The sequence below is a fragment of the Nyctereutes procyonoides genome, unplaced genomic scaffold (genome assembly GCF_905146905.1).
Source record: "Nyctereutes procyonoides isolate TBG_1078 unplaced genomic scaffold, NYPRO_anot_genome, whole genome shotgun sequence".
NCBI classification, from domain to species: domain Eukaryota; kingdom Metazoa; phylum Chordata; class Mammalia; order Carnivora; family Canidae; genus Nyctereutes; species Nyctereutes procyonoides.
The window spans coordinates 25,962,765-25,980,988 of NW_026575134.1; the positions used below are offsets into that span (position 1 = coordinate 25,962,765).

Genomic DNA, 18,224 nt, shown 5'->3' on the forward strand with positions numbered 1-18,224 from the left:
AGGAATATTCTAAGAGACTCTGTTAAATATTTGCCGAAATCTAGTTAGGTTGTATTTATGACACTTCTTGGTCTTTCAGACTAGCAGCCCTCACCAAAAAAGGAAATGAAATTAGTTATGCATTATTAGTTTTGCTAGTTTTTAGTAAATCTACAATAGGCCTTATTGATCTCCAGTCTTCCTCATGGGCTCACAAAATATTTGTTTTATAATTTGCTTTAGAACTTTGCCAGGATTTATCATGAAGCTTAACTCTTGGTAGCAAAGAGAATCCAGATTTATTTGAAAACCAGGATACTGAACCTCTCTGGCCATCTGTCATCTCTTCCCAGCCTTAGAACTTTCCATGTTAGTGATAGTAAGTAGTTCCACGATGTCATTTGCAAGTACATTCAATGTCCTACATGGGCCCATCCACTTGAATCCATTTAAAACCACGTAAGTGCTTTCCTAGCTTCTGAACTATACCGAGCTTTATTTTTCACTTTTACAAGAAATTTTTAGTTTTTTTGTTTGTAAAAGTAATGCAGGAATATAAAACATTTAGAAAATGGAAAAGCATATAGAAGGAAAAGAAATCACCCATATTGCTATCAGCACCCAGAGATGACCACTTACATTTTGGTATATTCTCTTCTATACTTGCATCTATGTACTTGTTTACTTTAGTTTCTTTCATCAAATCTAAGAGGTTATAAACTGTAACATGTACATTATTTTATATAGTTTAAGAAAGAAAAACACCACCAATTATTTAAAATCTCATCAGTTGTAAGACAGATCTCAATTGCAAAGATGTGGAAACATGAGCAAGTGTAGTCATAATGTGGTCTATTTACTATTTTACAAAAACTGAAGTATTCTCTCTTTCTGCTCTTTTATATATGGTTAAACGATCCCAAAATTCAACTCATTAACTCTGTGTATTGCACATTTAAATACAGTTTGATAAGCAAAAAGGGCATGTTGCTGTTTGTGTTTGCATACCTTTACTAGTGAGGCTGAACATTTTCTCACATTTTCAGTGGCTAACTATATGTATATGTATATTTGGCGGAATGCCTATGTACTTATACATATCTTCCTGAAATGCTGCATTTTTCTTTTTTGTTTTCTTTTTCTTTTTTAAAAGATTTTATTTATTTCTTCATGAGAGACACAAAAAAGACAGAGGCAGAGACACAGGCAGAGGGAGAAGCAGGCCCCATGCAGGGAGCCCAACGTGGGACTCGATCCTGGGACTACAGGATCATGCCCTGGGCTCAAGGCAGGAGCTAAACCGTTAAGCCACTCAAGCATCCCCAAATGCTGTATTTTTCATACTGATTTGTAGGTGTTCTTTATCTTATTTTTTTTAATTTTTATTTATTTATGATAGAGAGAGAGAGAGAGAGAGAGAGGCAGAGACATAGGCAGAGGGAGAAGCAGGCTCCATGTACCGGGAGCCCGACGTGGGACTTGATCCCGGGTCTCCAGGATCGCGCCCTGGGCCAAAGGTAGGCGCTAAACCGCTGTGCCACCCAGGGATCCCTCTTTATCTTATTTTTTAAAAAGGACTTTATTTTTTTATTTGAGAAAGAAGAGCAAGCGAGCACACAAGCAGGGGCAGGGACAGTGGGAGAGGGACAAGCAGACTTTATGTTGACTGGGGAGCCCAATGTGGGGCTTGTTCCCAGAACCCTGAGATCATGACCTGAGCTGAAGTCAGGCACTCAACTGACTAAGCTACCCAGGTGCCTCTGTAGGTCCTCTTTAGATGATATTGATATTCTGTGCTTATCACATATTCTATAAAAATATACAAATAATCTACAAAAATATTTTGTTTCAGTCATTTGCCTTTCTATTTTATGTTTTCTGGCGCTGGAATTATTATTTTCTTTTTCTCTCTGCTTTAGGAAGTCCTTTTCTACCTGGAAAGTATATAAATATTCATCTAAATTTTCTACTTTTATGATTTCATTACATTTACTATTTAATGGAATTTTCATTTCTCTAACGATGTATTACATTTTGAACAGCCTTTTCCTTGCTACAGAAGACAGATCTAGTAGAGGAAGCACTGCTTTCTTTCTGTAACCTGTTAACACATGCTGTCACCCTTAAATAGTAGAGCTACTGCATACTGTCAACTCCAGTCATGACAAAACGTCTTTTTTGGTGTCCTTTGTATTTCTCACAAGTAACAGATCACTCTGGGATTTAGCCAAGCTGAACACATTCTTTATATTTTATTATGTGCCCCCTGCTTCCAGCTTTGGTAAGTACACCAAATTAAATAAGAAATGTCTTCATGAAGTTATCCTGAGTTTTTGAAGTCTAAGATAATGAAAATATCCTTTAAAAAAAAGGTATTTTTTAAAAAGAAATTTGATCACTATTTCATTGCTAGAAAGGAAAGTCAACTGGGTCCATGGCAATGCGCCTGTACTTAGAGTCCCAAGATGCATTTCAGGACAACTATGAATCCTAAAAGTACATGACAAATTTTGCTATATATACATTTTTCCTGGGAGTAGTTCTAAAGCATTTATCCAATACTTAAATGAAATATTAAATGTTATTATTTATTGAGTCCTCTTTGGCCAGTTCATTTAAAGCATTTTACATGTATAATTCCTATAGTCCTCCCAACAACCCTGTAAAATGTGATCATTATCCCCATATTAAATTAGACAGTCAAAAATCAAAAGGATATTTAAGCTCAAGATGATAAGAATATAAGCCCAAAAGGCAATGGCAAAAAAGTCAAGTAATGTCAAAACAAACTTTTTATACAAATGACTGTTTCTTTGTTCACTTAGCCCCATTACCTTCTCATCTGATCTCCTTCAAGTCACAAACACATCCTTTGTGAGAAAGGAGGCAGTCAAATCAAAAAAGAAACTGGCACATTAAATACTCAAATTTACCTTGTGGCCCAGGAGATGCCACCTTTGGGCCAGTGATCTCCAGGTTTGCTTGGTAACGATGCACATTTTCTGCTTGATTTGGTTCTACCTTTTTTCCAGGAGTTTTCTTATGATCCCCTTTGGGTTTTTTTACACGTTTCACCTGGAATGTTATCTGGAAAATGGAGACATGTTGGGGACAAGTTAGACCAATTATCAAATCTGTAAGGGCTGTGGATATTGGTGGCTTTATGAGTAATCAATCCTGGGGCGCCTGGGTGGCTCAGTTGGTTAAGCATCTGCCTTTGACTCAGGTTGTGAACCCAGTCCTGGGATCCGGCTCTACACTGGGCTCTCTGCTCCACGGGGAGTCTGCTTCTCCCTCTGCTTCTCTCTTTCTCTCTCCCTCACGAATGAACAAATAAAATCTAAGGGGAGGAAAAAGATTAATCAGTCCTAGGGGCATCTGGGTGGCTCAGTTGGTTAAGCGTCCGACTCTTGATTTCAGCTCAGGTCAGGATCTCAGGGTTGTGAGACTGAGCCTCGCATTGGTCTTCACACTGAGTGTGGAACCTGCTTAAGATTCTCTCCCTCTGCTCCTTCCCACCCCCTACCCTACCGTACCCCACTTCTCATTTGTGTTCTCTTTCTAAAAAAAAAGAAAAAAGAAGAGTAACCAGTCCTGTGCTAGAGCTAATTCTCTCCTTCCATTTAATTCTTACAGGTCTAAATGAAAAATGTTTCGTGAAATATAATAATCTAGCCTTGGAAGGTGTATAGAGGAAACCGAAAATGAAGATGTCTGAACTGGGCAGTTCCAAGCGTGCAGGCTTTCCGTGCGGTTTGACAGCCTTCCACTTCTGCCTCCTGCAAGAGCCAGCAGTACACAGGGGAAAGGGTTCCTGCAGTACAATGCCCATGTAAAGGCTGGCTGGGGGGGGGAGGGGGGATTAAAGGGATGTCACTCTCCTAAGAGAAACATCACACTTTGAAGCCCCCACCTCCACCAAGACCTGGACTACAGTTTGGTATGAACTGAGTTGGCCAACTCTCACCCATTCTGTGGCTTCATCATCTTCACTTCTGCAGTCTCCGTAGCAAGAGCTCCTGGCCACTCCATCCTGGGGCCCCTTCTTCAGCACCCGTATACCCTGTAAGTCCAGACGCCGCCCTTTCATCTCCAGTGCACCCCCAAAGCCTTCCAGGGGCCATGCCTGTTGAAATTCATCCACCAAAGCCAGTATCTCTTCAGACATTTTTGTTTCATCTGAATTCTCCATCTCATCAGAACCATTGCTCTCCTCAACCACTGTACCTGAAATTCAAGTGCCCGCATGTCATTAAAAATTACATAGTACTCACTCGAGTGACTCCAATCTTGCTGTTTGAGTACCTCTGGCTCCACTTAGAGGAAATTCTATAGCCCACCTTCATAAAAATGCCAATCATTACCCTCACAATGCATCTTAAGACATTTTTGCTGTGTAGCTTTGTGAAAAGCTTAGATGAGAACAACAGGAGCAGCGAGGTGGCAGGCAGGCACTGATTACATCACTAGTGGGGACAAGGATGGCTATTTAATAGACGTATTATTTTGGAGAAAAAAAAAGACCCACTTGCTTTAGATGTAAGACACAGATGGCAAAAATGAAGTTTATTATGATGTTACTTATTGAACATGTGGGATTCTTGAAGCTTTATTCAAATAGCATATGACATATCATAGCTCCATGTGCAGGCCATACAGTCTATCTACCTTAACTGAACGATGATTTGCTTAATGGGAAATTATCCGAATTCTACATTCAGGCTCCAGTTTTCATTAATAGCTGGTATAAGAAATAGTAATGGAGCCATATAATGTTTTTCCTAAAATGGTTATCAAGACATGATTTGTTATGTTGCTCAAGTTTCTAATGTAAAGACTTCCACGGATGTTTCCCAGTGCAATGGCCTAGAAAAATTATTTCTCCTGAGATGTCAGTGTTTCCGTTGTTATACATTAAACATCATACAACCCTACAGGTTTCCCTCTATGCCTAGATAACTAGAAAATTTAGGGGAAAAATTTGTCTGAATTTCTTAATAGAATGTTTTTCCTTTAAAAACAACTTTATTATTTAACTTTTGCTATTTTGAGTTAATAGCTGAATCTTATATTGTGTGTTCCATGAAAGTCATGTCCAATCTTTTCTGGAAGTAGACAGAGTAGAAAAACAAATAAAATGGAATGCCTCCTTTTGTGACATGTATCTATTGGACCGCCTGATTGCTCACAAAATGCCAGTCTACATTATCCCATTTGAGTTATCCCAATACCCTTCAGTTGGTAATTCTGGCTTGTTCAGTGATTTAGAATCTGGTAGGAATAAGGCCAAGGTCAGGAATAATCTTATATCCGTGTTGACAGACCGATAACCATAGTGAGTAACCCACCTTACAAACGCATAGTGCTAGTCTCTGGGGTGGCATGGAGTCAGAAAGGTGGCTGGCCAGCAGGGCTGAGAGCAACAGAAAGCTTTGAGCCCTACTCATGGAAGGTCTGCTGTGTCACTCTTGGCTCTGGTGGCATCTCTATCTTCCAACCCACTTTCTATTCCAGAGAGTGTGAAGGTCAGGCTGGGAGTACCACTAGAAATCTGTTATTCTTTCTTAAAAAAGCTCTAAGGCTCCACCATTTGTTAACAAGTGACTTTGAAATGTACTGCTGTCCTTTCAAATAAGTTTCCTTCTAGGTTTCTTGAACGAACCTGCTGGTTTTTCCTGATTATTATCATTATCATTACTATTAATGAAGTTCTGAAACAGCCTAAAGTAAAACAGGAATTTGCAAAAACATTTTCTTTAGTATGTTCAGATAAAAATGGTAACTGTCTAAATTATGTGGCAAATACTGTAAATGTGGGATTGACAAAGAGTTCTAATTTTCAGTTTCTGTTTTGTTTACTACTATATCCTGAATGTCCAACACTGTACTGGACACTGAAGAGGCACGACTGTACAATGAGTTAATGGAACTTGGGAATAATTTGGTTTGTGAGGTTCCTGAGGATCTGCTGCTCTTACCTTTGCCTTGTCCTCCTGGTGACTCAGGACTGTGTAAGCTCTAAGGTTTGCCTTGTCGTTTTTAACATGGTGTCTGACACACTATGTGATTTACAAACTCCTAAGTAGCTAACTCAGGAAAACAGCTGGACAAGGTTGCTATAAGGACCCCAAAAAGCAACTTAATTAGAAGAATTGCCTGCTGTCTGACTCATAGCAACAGAGTTCTAAGTTTTCCTGTTATTTTAGCTTCCTCTCCTTCCTTCTCCTGCGGCCACGATGGGATTCCTTTGCACCTGGTTCTGAGACAGGAAAAGCGTTTTGATAGATCTGGCTGCAGCCAAGAGTGTGGGCTTAAAGGAAAGTGGCTTTTGGCCAAAGGTAGACTGCAGGTAACTAATTCCCTGGTGTACAGTTAGAGCCACATACGGATGCTGTGTTTGGAAGCCTTATTTTCATTCAGTAACTACTACTATTTACAAAGCATTCTAAATACATAAAAGTTGTTCAGTTGCAAAGAGTTCTGTAAACCCAGTTCCAAAGGTTAATGCTCCCCTACCACCGTACCATATGGAATATTTATACCATTACTAAAAAGTTCTTAGAAAAAGGGCCTTTGATTGATAAAAACTGGTATTCCAATCAAGAGAGACTATGGAACTTGCTGCAGGCTTTTGCTGCTGGCAGCCACTAGTCCTTTCAAAGGCTGTAGGGGTTAGGGTAGTAGCAATTCCTAAAGAACACCACTAAATAAAGGTAAGGAATGAGGAGATCACAGATGTGCTATGAGTTAGAAACAATAAACCAAGCTTTATTAATTTAGAACCTAGTTATGTGCCTATCTCCATGCTATGAGCTATTTGGTGGTGGTGGTGGTGGGACAAACAGACTCTGAGGAATTAAATACAGTTCAACAACGAGGGGTTTAGGGACGCCAACCCCTGCACAATTGAAAATCCACATATAACTTTTGTTTTTCCCAAAATTTACTAATAGCCCACTGTTGACTGGAAGCCTTATCAATAACATAAACAGTCGATTTACATGTATTCTGTGTGTTATAGGTATTATATACCGTATTCTTATAATAAAGGAAGCTAAAAAATGTTATTAAGAATAAATAAGGAAGAGAAGATACACTTCAAGTACTGTATTGTATTTATAAAAAATCTGCATAAGTGGATGTGTGCAGTTCAAACCTGTAACGTTCAAGGATAAGTGGTATAATCAAGTTGGAGACACAAAACTATATACATTAAACAATCAGAGAACAATTATATTTAAATGTGTGTGTGTGTGTTTTTCCTAGAGGAAAGCACAATGGAGTGTGGTTGCAACATGCTTCCTAGAGGAAGGCAGATGAGGCAGGAATTAGACAGGCAGAAGGTCGAAGAGGGCCCCCCCCAGAGGGAGGAGCCTGAATGCGTACACTCTCATACCTGTATGTACACACACTGATGTGGGCGTAAGGAAGGCAATATGTGAAGGCACCACTAATTTCACATGAACTAGAACAAAGAATGTCTATAGATGATGTCAGCAAACAAGAGACTTAGGGAAGGTGGGTGACATTGAGAATGTCTGGGAAAATCAGGAGAGGATTCATCATAAAGGGAGCCTCTTGTTTGCTGGGCAGAAGAATAACAAGATGAGAGCCATAAAGTGGCATACGAAGGTCAGAGTGGTAAATCAGTTGGCATAGTCAGGGGTGGAGAAGGAAGATGGAGGACAGAGACCAATGAGAAAGGTATTTTAACAATCTCTCTATAAAATTAGATAAAGAGAAGTTGGCTTAGGGTGAGGATTATAACAGGGGGATATTGAAAAGGGAGGAGAAAAAGGTACATGAAGAAATCTCAGTGGAGAAAAATAGAATTTGGTGGTTAAATGGATATAATGACAAAGAACAGGGTAAGCTCAAAGATGATTTCAAGATTTCAATGCCTAATATGAAACAGGGACACTTTTTTACTATATGAAGTTTTAGAATCTGTGAAAGTGAAAACAATGCTATCTACAAAGACCATGGAATTAGGAGAGAGCAATAGGACATATCATGTTGCGGTTTCAGATCCTCATTTATTCATGGAAGCATTTGTGGCATGGGTCCAAAAAGGTACTGAGGGCTCAGAATAGAACAACCTATGGAGCTTAAGGCCTAGGATAGAATGGATGAAGGAACGTATCTCCATACGTTGTCTAATTCTGGAAATACGAAATTCAGGTTTGAAGAGAGGTCTGGACTATAGTGGGATCTCAGAAGGTTTTACATTATACTTGAAGCAAAAAGAAAAAGCAGAATATTAGGATTGTTGCTTGTGGGACAGATGGTATTATATAAACTGAAATCAGAAACCGAGATCCATCTCTCTTATTATTTTATCTTCTTTAACATGTACCATATTTACACTGGAAAAAGGAGAATAAATATTATGATGTGAAGATACTGTGAGCACCTACAGTGAGGCTTAGATGAGTTCATGTTTTTTTCACTTGGATGAATCCTATCTCAGGGTACTAGGAAAACTTATAATTGAGTTTGAGTCCTGTCAGGTAATTTGTCAAGAATCACAGGGACTAGGAGAAGTGCTGAGAGATGGTGAGAAGCATATGCAGTCCTCAAAAAGGAAAAGAAAAAATAAAAAAGGAAGAAAAGATGAAGGAGGAGGAGGGGAAAGTGGGGGAAACAGAAGGAAAAAAAAAAAAAACCCAGCATAATCTTGAGATGTTCCAGACACACCTGGAGATTCATGGGTAAGTCTGGGTACCATAGTTTTAAGAGATTTTCAAAGCAGAGCACATCGACAGAACTGTGATGTGGTCAAAGTGTCCAAAACTATATTAAATGAAGAACTGAAGAAACCAAGGTGATCCCATGGAAGGAACAGTAGCTGATATAGCACAGAAAGAAATCAGGCTTGAAAATTTTTTGCTAGAAAAGATTTTTCTTTCTTTTTAAAACATTTTATTTTATTTTTTTTACAAAGAGAGAAAGAAAGAGTATGTGTGAGTGTGGGTGGAGGGGGTGAGAGTCTCAAGCAGACTCCAGGCTGAATTCAGGGCCCGATGTGAGGCTCCATCTCTCCACCCTGAGATCAGGGCCCAGAGATCATGACCTGAGCTGAAATCAAGGATCAGATGAGAAAATGCTCTGCATCACTTGCCATCAGGGAAATACAAATCAAAACCACAATGAGATACCACCTCACTCACACCAGTGAGAATGGGGAAAATTAACAAGGCAGGAAACCACAAATGTTGGAGAGGATGCAGAGAAAAGGGAACCCTCTTACACTGTTGGTGGGAATGTGAACTGGTGCAGCCACTCTGGGAAACTGTGTGGAGGTTCCTCAAAGAGTTAAAAATAGACCTGCCCTACGACCCAGCAATTGCACTGTTGGGGATTTACCCCAAAGATTCAGATGCAATGAAACGCCGGGACACCTGCACCCTGATGTTTCTAGCAGCAATGTCCACAATAGCCAAACTGTGGAAGGAGCCTCGGTGTCCATCGAAAGATGAGTGGATAAAGAAGATGTGGTTTATGTATACAATGGGATATTACTCAGCCATTAGAAATGACAAATATCCACCATTTGCTTCAACGTGGATGGAACTGGAGGGTATTATGCTGAGTGAAGTAAGTCAATCGGAGAAGGACAAACAGTGTATGTTCTCATTCATTTGGGGAATATAAATAATAGTGAAAGGGAATATAAGGGAAGGGAGAAGAAATGTGTGGGAAATATCAGAAAGGGAGACAGAACATAAAGACTCCTAATTCTGGGAAACGAACTAGGGGTGGTGGAAGGGGAGGAGGGCGGGGGGTGGGGGTGAGTGGGTGACGGGCACTGAGGGGGACACTTGACTGGATGAGCACTGGGTGTTATTCTGTATGTTGGTAAATTGAACACCAATAAAAAATTAATTTATTAAAAAACAAAAGGGTCAGATGCTTAACTGACTGAGCCTGGAAAGATTTTTTTTTAATTCTAGAGAGATTACTTTGAGATTGGAGAAGGTCCTAAAAGCCCTAACTGAAGCTGTTCAAGAAAATAAGGACATTTAGCTGAAGGAAGCAAAAACACATGGGGTAGGGTAGGTAGGAAAAGAATCATCTTCAAATGTGCTATTAACGAGAGAGACAAGACTGACTTTGTTACCTTCAGAGGGCAGGACCGGAGATGAGAAGTCACACTCTAGCTCCATATTAGGAAAGACTTGTGAACAGTCAGGAAAGAAAAGAAGACAGACTGAGCTCCCTGAGCCTGGAGCAGAAGCCAAAACCCACACAATGATTTGTGGGAGTGCTACTGAGAGGGGATGGAGCACCAAAGATGAGTAAAATAAAGTGACCGTATTGGCTAAGAAAGAGTATTAATGATCTCGGAAGAGAGGTTTGAATCTAGAAGAGTTTTAGGAAGCAGAGAACGAAATGAAAGGTGAGTCCTACATTCAAAACAAAACAGACTGACAGTAAACAGAGGTAAAGATCAGACGTTTGGAGAGATGACCAGAAAAAAAAGTCCTTCCTTCAAAATTTGACTCAAAACATCTCCAGAAAGTCTTATCTGATTAATGCCAACAGGCTTGAGTTCTAGAATGTGGTTGCTGAAGGCAAGCATTGCACATTCTACCTTTGAGAATGACACCACAGAGAAATACGTCCCTGTCTCACAAAGAATATCCTGTGGGATTTGACAAATTTGGTTTCAAATAAAGACTCCACTACCATACAACTGTGGGCAATTCTGTCTTGAGTTCTAGTATTTTCTTTAAAAGGCAGTGATGTGGTTTTGAAGTCCCAGCATAAAGCTGTAGACTTCCCTAAGATTTCATGCATAAACAATGGCATACTGTTTAAAGCCAGTAATCACAAAGCACAAAAGGCTTAAATGAAATCACTCAGACTAAGGTGCATAAGAAAATGATTCACTTTGGGGAAGAAAACAACAAGTCATCAGTTCTCATTTGCACCAGTGGGTACTTTTAGCTGGGTCAGTACAGTAAGAGAAAACTGGGGATTTTGAGAAGATAACCCAGAAACGCAAACAGATCATCTTTTCTGTAACCGCTCTTGTGCAAACGTCAGGTTTCCCTTTAAGTGAACAGATGTTTATCGAGCAGAATTTGTGTATATGTACTCGTGAGGACTGTAGCTCACAAGCAGCCTCTAAGTCGGGAAGCGGAGTCACGCCTACGTGTGCATAAGTGAACATTTACTGAGCTCCAACTGTGGACTGGGCTCTAAAAAAATGTTTCCTTGTTATATCATTTAAATACTAATCACTGGAGGCTTTTTTGTTTGTTTGCTTTTAAATTAATGAGGTAAGGGAAGCTCAGAAAGATTAAGTAACTTGCCCAAGACTTAACAACTAGTTGGTGGAGGTACAAGGACATGGTAGCAGCACTTCCGACTAGAGAACCTATGCTCTTCCTTCCACATCTAAGGCTAAGTGAGGAGTTTTGTACTGTGTGATGAGGTAGTAAAGCAGTGGTTTTCAAATGTTAATCAGTGACACAGTACCAGTCTTTAGCAAAACGAGAAACAAACAAAAAAATGTATAAAAAGTTATAATAAACACACACACACACACACACACACACACGTCCAGATACGAATTTTTGGAGTAAGTTTGCTGACTGTCCATTTTTTAAAAAGACTTGACCTTTATTCTGAGATCACCTTTGTACTTTTTGACATTAAATTTTCTTTGCTTTATAAAATAATGTAACAGGAGATGCTAGTTTTCTTTAAAAATGACCTTACCAATTAAAAAATAAAGTTCTAGTTCACTAACCTCCTATTTCTGAGACCCACAAGGCAAAGCGCATAACGCACGGGGTTACAAGACCTGAGGATGAGTTTTAGTTATTTTATCTATTGACAGTCTTGGACAAGGGACCTAACTTCTCTGAGTTTCAATTTTCTCATCTGTAAGATGAGCTTGATAATAATATCTATTTCACATGCTTAACACATAGTTCATAAGTTTGTAAATTATATGTAAGTGCTGCTGAAGTGAGCATATGTTTGTAAGTTGTAAAGTATCACAGAAAGGTAATGACTACCATAAGTTTATGTTAACTATTACCATAAGTAATAGTTAACTATTATTAGTATTCCTTTAAATTTTCCTCCAAAAGTAGAACTTTCAAAAATTCTTTAATATCTATACATGGCTCTTATTTGTAATACACGATTTGCATTGGGAGTTTTTCTCACTCTGATAACCACACTACAGAAAGCCCGCTGGTATGAACACACCCACATACGATGAATGTAGTACCTGTGGACTTGTTAGTACCTAGGGGACAGAATTTAGACCTACGGCAGAGGAAAGTGAGTACTGGAGAGTGAAACCAGTAAGAGTCATCATCATCCTCTGGATTGCATTAGCCGTCTCTAGAGGAATCCACCCTGAGAGACAGTCCTCCTGATGCTGAAAGGACCTGGAAAAGACTCCATCTCAGCCAGGGCAACCACACGGCCTTTCCGGTACAGGGATGGGATGGAGCTCCATGGGGAACATTGCTCTGTCTCATCTGTGGCGATTCTGAGTTTATCAAGCAGCCTCATGATGTCCACTCAGTTGTGTGGTTACCTGATGTCTGACGGAGACATGAGGCTGCCAGGCACCAGGGAGGAGTAGCTCCCTCGTACATGAACAAACTGCTTATCTAGTCTAAGAATCCCTCTCTTCAGAATTGGTAAATGGAAATTAGTTTCCTTAAAGCCCAACGATTTCTGACAGAATTGATGAAACCACTCCCCACTTTGAGGTCTAGCTTGCTTCTCTTAGACATCATTTTTTTTAATATATATACAATACCACTTAGAAGGAAACATAGACTTTTAATTGCTAAATATGCTAATCCAACATACACAGGAAGGCAAATGCCACATTTGATTACTTTAACAAAGATTTACTGTACCCAGAAATATAGTTATATAGGACATGATATGTAAGAAGTTCACAGGCTGATGGGAGACAAGACACACAAGCACTCACGCTGCACCAAATATGCCTTGACAAACAGTGGGAACTGACAGTGTACTGGAGCAACTAAATGCCCAGAGACCTTTGTGAATGTTCCACAGAGGAGGTGACATGTAAGCTGAACCCAGCAGATGCGTAGGAGTTGTCCACATAAAAGAGCAGGCAGAGGCCATCCCCAACCTGTGCAGACACGGAGGCTCAAAGAGCATGGCGTGTGCGGGAAATGGTGAAAGTTTATATATCCTGCTCTGTAGAATACCAGTAGATGGTACGCTTGGGGACAAAACGAAGGGCCAACCTGCCTCATATCCCACACTATGATACCTGGACTCTTCCTATAGGTAACAGAAAGCCATGGAAAATTTTAAACATAGGCCTTACCTGATCAGATTTGATTTTAGAAACAACTCTTTGGACACACAACATATTGGTAACAGGGGTTGCTTCTGTTTTTAAAACTGTGTACCAATTACATGTACTATCTCTCTCTTACACATACACACACACACATACTCCCCTCCACACACAAACTGATATAAAGGACTAGATACGAGGACTTCAATTATGAAGCTACTGCAATTGCCCAAGCAGAAATGGAGAAAGTCTGAGTTCGGGCAGTGGCAGAAGGAATAGATGAAGAGATAAACAGACGCGACAGGTATTGGATAGAGTGGTGACTGGGTGAGTTGTGATGCCATTAACAGATAGCAGGGACAGAGGAATTAGAAGCAGTTTAAGAAATTGGGTGAAAATGAAGACAAGTTTAATTATGGATTGTGAAATTTGACGTGCCTATGGCCCATTGAGATGGAGACCGCTAAAAAAGTGGAAATAAGAGTTAGAGTTGTAGAGAATGTCCTAGCTAAAAATAAAGATTTGGAGTCATTGTTATACTCAAAAGTATCTGACACATCAAGAGAGAACATGCAGAGGGTTAAGAAGAGGGATAAGAAAAAAAAAAGGCCAAGGTTAAGATCCTGGGTAACCCAACAAATAAAGGGCAAAGTAAGGAATGAGTGAAAGAAATTGAAAAACATGTGCTGAGGATAGGAAGAGAGCCAAGAGCAAGTGACACCCTGGAAGCCAGCAGAAGGAAGAGAGTTTCAAGGAGTGGGGGGTTGTGCAGAGATCCAAATAGAGCAAAGCGGTGAAGCAGGATGAGTACTACAAAGTCAGTCATTTTGGCAATTATGCATCGATTGAAAACGTCAAGAACTGTTTAGTACCGCACAGCTCTAAATGTGGTCATAGAATGGAATTTGAGGAGAGGGCCTGGTAGGTATGTCTGTTATTCCAAATCTATAAATATTACTGGCTTAGTGTAAATACAAGTTATTTTGCTTTTTTCAATGACTTACTCAGTAGACTCCTGATATTGAGAAGAAAGACTGGTATGTAAACGAATCAAATTTGTTCTAGCAAAAGAAGACATGGAGGCAAAAGAAAAAAAAAGTGTAAAGAGCTTTTACACGATAGCCCGTCTTCCACCTCACGCCTGTGGGTCACTCCTGTGACCCTACAAATATAATGTGTGGCTGTTAAAAGAAGGAAACTACTGAGAGTAGAGAAAGGCCTAAATTCAAAGCTTGAGAGTTGATTTTACCCCAGAAGCACAGCTCAGGTCAAATCAACTTACTTTCAAGTCTAAGGGCATCTGAGTCCCTCCCTGAATTCTCAACAGAGAGTACGGGCTCCTCCTCTGTTTCTGTTTCTGGGGGTTCTTCTTCGGCAGCATCCAGTGACTGTGAGTTGTCAAAATATTTCTGTTTGTCATGGCTGTCGTCCAGGGTTTTCTCATGACAATCACCTCAATGACAAGAGACACAGAGACAGCATATTAGAAACATCTCTCTTAGGCAGTCCCAGGGCTCGAGGTCTCCAAATATCAGGAAAAGCAAAAAGATGACAGGGTCAGTTTTTCTCCAGCAGAACACACAAAAGTCAGTGAACTGGAGCACCTCGAGCCAGATCATAACTGTGACTCAAGATTTCACAGTGAACTTCAAGTGCTACCCTGCTAGGCTATCGTAAGAACCAAGTGAGAACCAAGTGTTCGGGGCTGGGGAGGAAGATTATGACAACAAAGATCAAGTCCCAAGATCTCATTTCCTTTATAACGAATGCCTGTGAAATGTTTCTTTAAAAGTGTGAAATATCACAAAACAGTAGTTTTCCTTCTATTTGCCTTTCAAAGGTAGAAACGACAGGTTAGTGCCCGAGTAAGCTGGAGACAGGTGGCCTATAGCAGAGAAATGGAGCATCCACTCTTGCACCGCAGCTTACAGTAGAGGTGTATCAGAAGGCAAAGGTCAGAAAATAAAAAGCAACGACTTGAAGCGGGACGCGGTGGCAGGGACCGCAGGTTTCAGGTGCAGTATCACAGAGACATGGGCTTTTCTTTTGGAAAACAACTTCTGCTCAGGTAAAGAGCTACTTTAGCGTAAAACGTCACGCGTGGAACGTAACCGTCGCGCTCTCGGGCGCTTTCTGACGCCTGTCACGGCCTGGCCGGGGAGCCGGGCGCGCGGGCCCTACCGGGGCTGTGTGTTCGTGGGACGGAGAGCCGCTGGCCCGCGCGCGGGGATGTGCTACGAGGCTGGGTCTGGGTGGCGGCGGCCCGCCGGCTGCACAGGGCTCCCGGCCCGTCCTGTCTTACGTCTGCCGCGCGTCCCCGACGGTGCGCCCCACTGGCAGCCACAGCTCTCCTCTCACCGGACGGTCTCCGGTGTCCGAGTCACTCCCTCCTTCACCACAACATTCAAACGTGCTCGACCCGCTTATTATCAATAGAAAATGGCCTCAAAGCAATGTCTGCGCCCAGTTAAGCTCGCCCGCAGTGATGCACGTGCGCGGAGTCCTTGGAGGATTTGGAGACTCCCTTTCAGAGTTCTCCTCCAGGAAAGCACCTCCCACGTCACCTCTGTTGCTGCGCCAAGAAACCACAAGGGCCTCGGCCTCTGCGCCCACGGACCCGTCTGGAGGAAGGGGCCGCATGCGAAGGGGTCCCCTGCACTTCCCGGTTCCACACGGCGGAGGCAGCAGGCGGCCGCGCTTAACAAGGTCACGTCGGTCATGTGGGTCACGTGGGTCACGTCGGAAACGCAGTCTTGGTCTTGGTTTCCGAGGGGCGCCGGCTCCCAGGCTGAGGAGCCACTCGGGAAGAGGCGGCGGACCGTGACGCGACGGCTTCAGAGATTAAGCTTTGAGCAGCGACACCTGAACTCTGAGGGACTTAAAAACAGGGAGGTACAAGGAAGGGAGCCGGTCTCTGTGGGGTGCTCCGGAGTTTTCTCTTCTCCTTACCCTTCAACGATGCCTTGGAAATGACGGAGCGTCATTCCACGGATAAGGAAACAGTCTCGGTGAAATGAAGTAACTTGCCAAGGTCAAACACGTCGGTAAGCGGTGGGCCTGGGAGGTCGGCCACCCTGTCGCCTCCACCGGTCAGGGCTACCTCTTCAGCAGAAAAGAGGAGGTGGCACCGTACGCGGGGGGGATGACGTGCTGAGCAAAGCGATGGGCACGGGAGTTCTTATTTGAGTTTGGGAGACGAAGAGCAGCGCAGTCTGCAAGATGGAAGGCGTGTGCGGGGGCGGGGGGGGGGCGCCCCTGGAAGCCTGACACGTAGGATGGCGTGAACAGGCACAGTCGCTGTGGTTTTCCAAACTCCTCTGTGAGAGAAGAGAGGTAGAGGATTGGTTTCCACTTAGCCTTCCCCACCCAGTACACGCAGGCCAGCACGGGAAGCTAACCACAAGAGCATTAAAATAAGGCGGTGACACCAAACAACTGTACACACCCGAGTGACTAGAATTTACTATGTAATTGGGGCATAAAGAAGCATGACTACCAAAAACACAGAGGAAATGATGACAATGATTTTCAAAGCGATGTTATTCCCAGTGACTGTTCTCCGCTCTCAGCTTTGGGGAGTTTGCCTCTAGAGCATCGTGCACCTGACACAGGTTGAGAGAAGCAACGTTACAAAAGCAAAGGACAAACCTTTGACACCGGGACCCAGTGAAATTCTGTGTTTTCTGCAGCTGACTTCCTCCTCCAACCTCTGCCTCTCCTATTTTTCTCTCCCACTCGCTTCCCATTATAAAAATTTAATTGGTTTCATCTTTTTAAATGTCTGCAATATTTAAAAATGCCTCATAGGTAATTTATAAGCTATGATGTGCATAAGATCCTGAAGCTAAAATTAGTCCTCCTGCATGACCTCAAACCAAGACGCCCTCTCGAAGCAAGCCTTGTGCATTCTAAGAATGTCTTGTCCTCCAACTCAGGAAATTGGGGCCAACATCGCAGAGAGAGAGGGCAAGAGAGGGGATGGGGGAGAACTGGGAATAAAAAGGAAGAATATGAAGTTTACGTTATATTTGTTGCAAGTAGGCAGAATCATAATGATCGAGTAAAAGCTACGCACCTTAAGGAGTCACTTTCATTTTCATTAACAAATCTGAACTTAATATTCTTAGGCTGACACTTAAAGACATACCAGTTCAGTGTTCTGTTGTGATTTACGTAATCATCTAGGCCAATAATCGGAAAGTCAAATTGCCTATTTTTAAAATTGCTCCTTCCGGTTGTCTGAAGAACGGAAGCACTTCACAAAGAAGGAAAGTTTCTATTCTGTGAGCTGCAAGAGAGGTCTACTCTAGCTCAAAGGGGAACTAAAAAAGTTGCCTACATGGAAAAATGTCACTTGGCTTCCCAGCAGAGGTGGAGAGGATGTCCTCATTAAAGAAACACAAGAAAATGTTGGAGAAAGAAAAATGGAAAGATACCTAAAAAGTAACAAGTCATCTTCCATGCATATGACTCTTAGTTTTTGCTGATGCAGAAATGAGGAGATTCTGTGGCTTAGACTAACCTTGAAAGGTACAATTTCTTTTCTTTCTTTTTTCTCCTAAAGAACTACATGATTTAAATGAAATGCTTTAGATAACAAGGTCCCAAGTGAAAATGGAAACACTTTTCTGTGGCTAATGCTCTATACTTGCTTGCAAAGCATTCAGCATCTAATTCAAATCCTGACAGTTTGGTTTTTCTTGGAAGTAGGCGACTACACAGCAATACCAACAGAGCATAAAAACTCTGAGTAGGGTATTTCTGATTCTGGAATTGCTAGGAGATCTTAGACATACCAACATCCTTTTCTGTGGCTAGAGTATCACCTGCATAAATTGAATTATTAATATTAACCTATCCTACAAGGGTGTTCTGGAAAACAACTAAATATTTAATATATTTTGTTAAAGGCATTAAGCCTCCTAAGGCAAAG

General features: G+C 41.6%; 1 protein-coding gene across 2 annotated transcripts in view; it reads right to left on the minus strand.

The window, feature by feature from the left end:
- Positions 1 to 18,224, minus strand: part of TTC17 (tetratricopeptide repeat domain 17) — a 116,924-nt gene that overhangs the window by 30,359 nt on the left and 68,341 nt on the right. For both annotated transcript variants that reach the window (XM_055301187.1, XM_055301186.1), the window contains exons 17-19: positions 14,574 to 14,744; positions 3,947 to 4,206; positions 2,913 to 3,066 (exon numbers count right to left, since the gene is read on the minus strand). In XM_055301187.1, the coding sequence (XP_055157162.1) occupies positions 2,913 to 3,066; positions 3,947 to 4,206; positions 14,574 to 14,744 (585 nt within the window). The remainder of the gene's footprint in view (positions 1 to 2,912; positions 3,067 to 3,946; positions 4,207 to 14,573; positions 14,745 to 18,224) is intronic.